Source organism: Onychostruthus taczanowskii, unplaced genomic scaffold (genome assembly GCF_017590055.1).
Source record: "Onychostruthus taczanowskii isolate IOZ18803 unplaced genomic scaffold, ASM1759005v1 scaffold48, whole genome shotgun sequence".
Classification (NCBI taxonomy): Eukaryota; Metazoa; Chordata; class Aves; order Passeriformes; family Passeridae; genus Onychostruthus; species Onychostruthus taczanowskii.
In genome coordinates this window covers 2,427,844-2,437,052 of record NW_024502347.1, presented here as the reverse complement: position 1 = coordinate 2,437,052, position 9,209 = coordinate 2,427,844, and the positions used below count along the sequence as shown (strand labels likewise).

Sequence of the window (9,209 nt, the reverse complement as noted above, 5' to 3'; positions counted from 1 at the left end):
CTCTATAAGCCTGAATGCACACAAAATGCAAATCACTCTGAACTGCCTCTAATACAAGCACATTCACATCCATCCTCAATTTCAGATACAAGGTGTTATTGTGAGCTCACTGCAGAGCCTGGTGTAACCTGACTCCAGGGAAATGCTGACTTGGAAAGATGTGTGACAAAGAGCCCAGCCCTGCAAGTGTTTGTTCCCATGAGCCCTTCCAGAGGCAAACAGGCTGCATAAGAACGACTCTGGGGAGAAATTAGTCCATATTAAACAATGTACTAATAACGTTAGAGAGCGGGCTGCAGTCTCCAGCTAGCTCGAGAGTATTTGCATTGTACAGGCAAACCCTAATTTGGTGGATTTGGCTAAGAGTTGGGAATGGCTTGTCAAAATAATCCTGAGTTCATTTATTGAGACACTAACAATGTTCCATCCCCACGTGGACAGGGGACTACCCTTGGTACAACACAGCATTGCCTGTACGCTGCTCTTGTGTGGAGAAAGGCTCAGGGGACAGAGCTGTGTCTTGCAGAAAACAAGGAGGCCACTAGCAGTGGTGTTGGATCTGGCCCAAAATACTTCACCTTGTAGAGATTTTTGCTGAATGGAGGTTGTTCATTCAAAGTCCCTGTGGATTTCTAAACTAGCTGAAAACTGCAATTTGGAAAAATTTAAGGGCTATTCAGAGTATGACGTTGAGAAGGAAGGAATAGTAAGCTGCACACAAACTGTAAGTGCTCATTTTAGGCATTTCCATTCAAATAACACTATATTTTATTCAGGACTGATGTGGCTAGCGTACGTTTACAGCGAAAGCAGCACCATGCATCAGACAGAGCAGTATTGTTTCAGAGTCACTGCAGTATACACTACCCAGACACACTTCAGCTGGACAGATCTCTGAAAGTGAGGGCCATAGGTAAGAGCTGGCTCTAGTTATTGTAGGTGTCATTTCAAAAAATGAAATAATTGTGAAGTGCGTAGGCTCCGCTGCGCTTCCTCCCCTCCCGCCCTCCCCGCTTTGTTAAACACATCCATCACATCCTCTTTCCCTGGGTGGATTTCTTCATCACTGATCCCATTGTCCTGTGATGGAATGGAACAGAACAAAGGCCACCAGATCATTTTTCTAAATCACTCATCTGGTCTGGTGAAAACTCTAAAACTCAAGAGAATTTAAATAGTTTAAATGCTCTTAAAGAGCAATGTGGCTCTATTTCTCAAATAATTTTTTTTTAAATTAAAATTTTGAAAAAAGCATGGCACCAATTCAGCCAAGCATCCCATTACATCTGATTATTTAGCAAAATCTTCCAACACATTCCTTTACTTCTTTTGTTGTACTGGCATAGCATGGAATTAAAACCCATTGTTGCAGCCTTTTTCCTCGTCTGCCTCTCTTTGGAGAGAGGTTATTTTTAGTTTAATGTTTTTTTAAAAAAGATACTCAGCCAGGTTGTTTGGTTTATCTTCCTGCTTTCTCCTGGAGCATTTGGAGAAAAGCTAAACAAAGGAACAATGTGCTTTGATACTCCCTGCACGTTCCAAGACTTAGCTAAACAGCCAGCTTTGATAAACTTATCCTGCTCCTTGGTTTGCTCAGCCTACTGGAAAAGCAAAGGAGCAGGAGCAAAGGGCTGCCACTCCGCATTCCCTGCGCAGCCTTGGGAGGCCTCTCCAGGGGCCTCTTTCCCACTGACAAACGCAGCCTAAGCATGCCTAAGTGCTTAGGCACTTGTGAAAGTGTTTCTCCACATGTAGGGAGTGAAGATAACCACAAAGAACAACCTTGGGCCTTTAAGGAGAATTAGAAAGGAACATACCTGGAAAACAACACAGACACGGTTTTGGAATGTCAGGAACTGCAACTATTTGTTACTGAATGCTCATCCGGTTAATTTTTGCTTTAAAGCAATTTTTGCATAAATTCCTACCTCTTCCAGTCTCTATCCTTCGTCAAGCATGGTTCAATTTGTACTCTTGGGATATACCTACTGTATTAATGTAGTCTGTGGGAGGCAGGAACCTTAAGCAGTTAGTTCACATTGCTTGATAACCAGTAGCTGAGAAACAGCTTTAGCCATCATAAGGAAAACTGCTCATTGCCACCAAAAGAAATAAAGAAAACTCTGTCTAATCACTGTTTGTCTAACATGAACACACAGTCATGCTTTGAAAGGGAAGAGTCTGTAATTGACATGGAAAACTTACTGCAGTTACTAGAGATGCTAACCAAATCTCACTCCCTGGTTTCAAAGTGAAATCCAGACTCCCAGTGGCACAAAACCTTCCAGAGAAATAAAACTAATTACACTTCAGCATTTCTAGACCTTGAGGTTTTTAATCACATATACCATCTTGCTTAACAGTTCATTCACTTAACACAGGCAAGGTACAAGTTTTTGTAGAAGTGTCTGGAAGTGCATCTAGAATGCATTGCCTGCCCACTGTTTTATTTACAGGTTTTTTCCATGAAAATCAGTAGCTAATAAATCAAAGCATTATTACACAAACACAAAATACAATCATTAACACTTTACTGGATACAAATGATAAGCATAAGGAAATGTCCATGTACGCTCACTGACATGAATTTGTGTTAGCTTGCTACTAATATATGATACTGTGAATTGGTGGTAATATAACTGAAAGACAGATGTGTATTAAAAAAAATTAGAGAGCCACTCATGTTTGACATGATCTTATACTGAGATAAATATCTACAGACAGTGGTATGATCATGTACATTCACATGTGATCATATCAACATAGTTAATTTTTTTCTGACAAGGTATCATCATCAAGGTAGTTCAACCTCCTCAAAAAAGCTTGCTAAGATCAAGTACCAGATAGTATTTTCTAAAGTGTTGGATGATACAGAAACAATCTGTGCAAGTGTAGCAATTTTGATTCAGAAAAAAATTTTAAAAAGTAGTATTTACATAGGTAATTTTTAAATTCAGTGATTAAATCAAGACTCCAGTCTTCATATTCCAAACACCTGTTCATTTAATTTCTTTTTTTTTTTGGCGGTTTGCTCTCCTCTCCCATTCCTTCTCCCCACCACAAATATTAGCCCAGGTTTAAAGTAGACTATCACAATTAAAACTCTTCAAAAAACAGTAAGTTATTCACCTTGTGCCAAAAAAGAAAAAAAATAAAAAGAAAAAAAAGCAACACTATAACATTACTCATAAGATTTCATAAATCCTTCATAATTGAGGAAAGTTCCAGGAGCAAAAAGCTTATACAACTTGGGAGGAGAAATAAAGGAAATAGGAGACATACATCCATTGACTTTTTTGTTTGTTCTTTCTGAATTTCATTTACAAAAAGCTCCTGGTACTTTTTCTAATGTTTCCACACCTCCTTTCTCTGGCACATATGGTTTAATATACAAACAATTTAAATAAAATGTCAAATTCAAATGCCCCACCATAAATAATTCCACTCTTATGAAAACTGGTGGGGTTTTAGCTATTTCAAAACTAGCCCTGCCTGGCTAAGCATTTCATTAGGAATCAGGGGTTAAATAAGAGGATTCTTGCAAAAAAATTTGTTATTCTATTTTAGCCTTGTAACAATTTAATACAAATGAAATCTAGAAGAAACCCTTTTCACTGATGTTGTTTCTTTTTCATACATCCTAATACCCATAAGTTATAACCACACAGGCTGTGTAAGAAACAATTATTTGAGCTTTTCTGTGTTTTCTAGAGATTCTGTGAGCCTGTTGATGTTTCTGAACTTAAACAAAACATAAAAACTCTTGAAGTCCTTATTCTAAATGGTAGATAAACTCTCTAGCCTTTTTTCTTCATGGAGTGTTATTATCCATCCTGATTATAAGATACTGTATTTCTTCTCAGCTTTAAATTTGGTTTGTCAGTACTGTCTCTTTTTGTTCCCATCTTGTTTTTCAGATTCCAACTCATTTGGTGAAAGAGCTCATAATTTTACCTCCTTGCTGAAGCTGATCTTTTCACACTGGTCAGCTTTGAAAGTCAGAATACTGAGTGTTTCTCTAGGTCAGACTGGTACTAATTTGAGTATGGAGTGGAACCAAGCTGGTTTGATGTGGAGTTTGGATTGATTTCTTCTCATGCTGGGTTGGAGATCTAGCCATCTCAGGCGGCTCAGGAAACGGGGTGGGGAGTGGTAGCCATTTCCATGCCAGAGTCTCTTAACAGCAAAAATACAGAAGAGAAACGGAGAGAATGAAAAAAAGGCTTGTGGTTGAGTGAAGAGAATTTCCATGTCCGTGAGTGGTGGTATTGTTCACTGAATTTGTGACAGCTGACAGAGAAGTGGAACTTGCTGAAGAATTGTTTGAAGGTGTTGGACTTGTTCCATTGGGACCACAGTAGATCTAGAATGTGGAAAGGAGGGGAAGTAACAAAAAGGGTTATATTGTCTCTTTTTAAAAGTCAGAATACCTATTAGTAGCAGTGAACACTGTGTAGCCCCCCTCAGACATAGCAGTCAATGATACATACAAATGCTCACGCCTTTCATTGTGCACTTAAGGACAAAGACATTCCGAATTGCACGTGTGGGATGTGTTAAAGAAATACATCTAATATTTTTCTAAATGTATTTACATGGCTATTACTTTATGGAAATCCTTTAATCCTTCCCTAAATTAGAAGACACATAGGTTTCAAAAAACCTCAGAAAAGAAAAAAAAAAAAAAATGTAGAGCTATGTAAAGGCAGATCTTAGGATATGAAAGACTTTCAAACAACTGTGTGAATTGCAGTCTGCCTTTGCAGACTAAGCCACAAAACAAAAATATGAGGAAACAACGGTCAAGAATGTATTGATACTGTTTCTGGGGCTGGTTTGCGGCTTCCTTTGAAGCAATGGTGGGGCTTAATGTGAGTGGATTTAATACTTCAGCCTCTCTTATCTTGCTGCGGTAGCACTGAACTGCAGAAGTTAGAACAATGAAACCATACTGATTAAATCACAACCTGCTGGCATTCTAGAAGACAGACCAAAAAAAAAGTGCAGTGAAAAGACCATATATTAGCAAATTTTTAAAATGCTGACAGAAAGCATAACAAAAAATACCCTTTTCCCTTCATAACTCTGCATTATAGGGACAGAACAAAAACTTGCACTCTGTGCAACCTCAGTATCAAGTTATTTCCTACATATGCACAGGAAAATTTTCAAAGATAACCTAAAGTATTTTTATTCCTGTGAAAAAAAAAGCATGTGAAACAAAAGGATGAAAAACAAGAGCAAGAATCACCTTATTGCATCCCCAAAAATGAGCATAATACAGAAAGCTTGGCTTCAACTCCGTGGCAGAAAACTCTACCAGAGCATTCTGGTAAGCTCTTAGACTTAACTCAAGTAAAACCATATCTTTTTTTAAAGAGGTTAGTTAGTTTTTTAAAGAGGTTAGTTAGTTTAATAAGTAATTCTGTCCACAAAAGGTGTCCTTATTTTCTCATGTTTCTAGTGCTGCTGAGAAAATAGATTAGCAGGGGGAAAAAAAATCAATCCCTCAATATTGCAGCAATGAAGTCTACGTTAAATTAATTAGAAAACTGCATAAGCACTTTCTTTCGGTATTTCCTACTAAAAAAAAAGCATACAATAGAAAAACATAAAAATGGTGTAAAGCTTCTGGTATTTAGCATTTTTGGCAATCGGCACCGTGCTAGAAGCAATTGAGGACTGCAGGATAAAAATCGCTGTGTTGAAGTTTCTGTTAAAACCAGTCTGAAGGTGATCAATAGTGAATTGCTGAGGTAATAACCTACAAGGCAAGTCCCAGCCTGCCCTGGAATTTTTTTCAGTCTTCGTACAAAGACTCCACCATCATTCCACTCTTGGTTATGTATATTTTAAGTTTTCTTGGTTTTGAACAAAAAAAAAAAAAAAAAAAAAAAAAAAAAAAAAAAAAAAAACAGTTGCTTAATTTTTTCTTTTCTTTTGGTGGAAGAGAATGGGCTTATGTCCAAGTTCCCCAGCATCACAGTAGATGGGACCTCAGACGTTTTCTCAACGTGAATGTGATAAATGTGATAAATACCGGTAACCTAAAGAGTCTGATCCTTCTCTCAATCACTGCCAAGGGCAAGACTCCACTGAGCACAAAGGAGAAGGGATAATGCCCTTTCTTGCAAACAAAGAGGAGAGGAGGAGGGAACACGATCCAGCAATGCCGCTGCTGTTCATTTTTCTGATTCCGTGCTAGTCACCCTTTTGAAGAGGTGGTCTCTGGGAACACCACACCGATACGGAACCTGCGAGTCCCGCTCGGCTTGGCCGCTTGTGGAGAAGCGGATGGCTCCGGCATCATTACCTTTGCGCCAAGGGCACGGCTCGGCCAGGGCAGCAGCCAGAGGCTGGCGCCCTCGCTTCCAGCCCCTAAACCTCGCACTCCTGCCGAGAGCCGAGCCCAGGACCAGCCCCAAAGCCCCGCACCTTCGGGCGGGGGGAGGACCAGACCCGGGTCCCGCTGCAAAACTCCTGCCTTCCCGGAGCTCTCTCGGCTTTGGAGGGACCGTTCTCCCTCCGACCAGCGGGGGATGAGCGCTCAGCGGCCGCTCACACCGCGGTTCCGCGGCTTTCCCTCCAGGATCCCAGGGGGGACAAAAAGGCGGCCAACTCCAACTTCATCTTTTTAGATTTGACCGGGGTAATCCACGGCACCGCCACCGCCGTCCCAGGGCTCCGGGCTCGCCCCGCCGCCCGTCCGCGCCCATCCCCGCCCGTCCGCAGCCGGCGCTGCCCGGGCTCGTTCCTCTCGCCGCCGCCGCCGCCCCGGGCGGAGGAGCCGCCCGCCACCCACGGCCGCCCGCGGGGCGCCGCGAAGGGCTCCGGGATGGCGCACACGAGCGGGAGCTCCTCTCGGGAGAAGCCCGCCCCTCCGCCGCTCCGGGAGGGTCTCGCCCTGGGGCCGGCGGGGGGAAAGCGCCGAGCCGCTTGGGGCTCACCTGCGTGGGAAGGAGGAGGGCAAGGAGCAGCAGCCCCAGGCCGAGCCGCGCCGCCAGCGCCGTCCCCATGCCCATCTGATGCTGTCCCGCCGCGATGCTGGTGCTGCTCCTGCCGCTGTGGCTGCGGGCGAGAGGGATGCGCCGCTCCGCCGCACCCGGCCCTTTTATAGCGGCGCGGGCTCCCGTGACGCCCTGCCGCCGCCTTCCCTCCTCCGCCCCACACCGCTGCTCCCGCCCTCCCGGCCCGCAAGTCGCTGCCGCCCCCTGCCCGGGCTGTCCCGCGGGACCGGAGCGCGCTCGGGTCCTGCCGGCCCCTCTCCGGCAGGACAGACCCGGAGCTCTGCTTGCCCCTGGGTTCTTACAGGCGCTGGCTCCTCTCTAGTGCCGGCGTCGTGTTCTGGCGTGGAGGGATTGGCACAGGGCTGTGGCGCTTGAGCTGCGGTTACTCCAGAGAAACGCTTATCTTTATAAAAACATAATCTTTTTCCATTAAAAAAAAAAAAATCATGAGTGAAAGAAGGAAAGGGAAAAGCAGCTGTAAATATTTCTAAATGTCTGGAGCAGTGGGGAAAAAAGCTGGGGAGTTAAGATCCCATCTTGTTTGAGCTCCCTCACCATCAGTGCTCAGGCTTCAGACCACAGGTTGCAATTTCAAGCACTCTTTGGATCTAAATATTTTATTATTACCATTATTCTTTAAAGAAACCTATGTAACAAGTGGAACACAAAGTTCTTCCAGCTGTAGCCTCTGTGTAGGTGAGGTTCTACCTTCTGGCACAGTAAATGCTGTACTTCTGTTGCATCAGTCAGCCTCCTTGGCTGACTGAAGATTGTTTTAGTGAGGCCCTGACAACCTTTCAGATGTACACGGACAACTGAACAAAAATAGTCGGTGTCCACTTTATAAACTACAAAGAAGAGACTGATTCCATTGTCACAAAACAGTTGTTTCTATTTAAAAGAATAGCAACATTTTCTGTTGGCTCAGAAAAATCAGCAGGTTTCAAAATTGGATAGATTTGCATTTATCTGGGAACAAAGTGTGAGAAGATACCCAAGTTCAGCACTCCATAACTCATTGGCCATCCTCAGGGGCTGGACTGCTTTTGAAGAGCTTCCAAGGGCATTGCTAGAACTCAGTCCAAAAGCACAGGAAATGTGGAGAAATGCACTATAGAACCAGGTGCTGGGACTTCTGTTGGACAAGAATATTTCATTCCAAACTAAGTTTTTCATTAATTCCTTCAGAATGCCCAACAAAGCTATAGAAATTTTATTTTTCCAGAAATAAAGGCATTTTGTACCACCCAAGGTAGCAATCCTTATTCTATACCAGGACAAAAGAGCTTTTGAGAGCTCTGCTAAGTCTGAAGCACTTCTGAAGCAACATTTCCTTCATTCTGATCACAGCCATAGTCCAGTCCTTAGCTATAAGAGACAGAGTCTCTCAATAGAGTAACTATGGGAACAGTCAACAAATTGATGGTTGTATGTCTCTGAATATTCACTGGTTGTCTGCTGAAGGCTGGATGCCAGAAGATGGGTTTTCATTATTATGGAGATACAAGGAGAGAAAAAAGAGAACTGTGGTGGCCTTAAAATGACAGAGTGACAAAGCTGAAAACATTTCTATCACTACTCTGCCTTGCCAACAGTTAGTTTTGGTTGTCATAGTTAAATGACTCACAAATGGGGGGAAAATCACCTATTCATTCAGTAGATAAGCCTAACACTACAGAAAAGTGAAATTCCCTGTGAGAGAAGTCATGTGAATCACAGCAATAAAGTCAGGGCTCACATGATTCTGACACCAGATTCCCTGAAGGAGATGAAAAATGAAGGGAATCCAGTTAGACCTCTGCAATAGCTAAAGCAAAGAATATTCTAGTGTAAATCTGACAGAGATGGTTGCCATTATTATCTCTCCCATCTTGTTTGGGAGAAAAGGAAGTGATACAGCTGTTGCATGATCCCATAGGGGATCATAACAGGCTGTTCCAGGTTGAAGCAGCAGCTGAGACACGTAAATGTCAACACCAGGACAGATGAGAATGGGAGAATAACAGTCAGATGGCCTTTCCCACTCTCCCTACCTGGGCATCTTGCCTGAGGTCTGTAACTGTAAAAAAAGAGGAGGATGCACATTTCTTGTAAGGTGACATGAACCAATACAGCATGATACAACCAACTATTATTATTAGTATTATTATTATACAGTGCATTGCACTTCTGGTGTTTAACAAGGTTCTGTGAAAATTAGGA

General features: G+C 42.8%; 1 protein-coding gene across 1 annotated transcript; it reads right to left on the bottom strand.

Moving 5' to 3' along the window:
- Positions 1-3,898: 3,898 nt before the first annotated feature.
- On the bottom strand, positions 3,899-7,094 carry CD24 (CD24 molecule). Its single transcript, XM_041414869.1, has 2 exons — positions 6,948-7,094; positions 3,899-4,363 (listed from the first exon to the last, which is right to left on the bottom strand). Exons 1-2 carry the CDS (start codon positions 7,020-7,022, stop codon positions 4,178-4,180), a joined length of 261 nt encoding a protein of 86 aa, XP_041270803.1. The 5' UTR covers positions 7,023-7,094; the 3' UTR covers positions 3,899-4,177.
- Between the last annotated feature and the right edge of the window lie 2,115 nt (positions 7,095-9,209).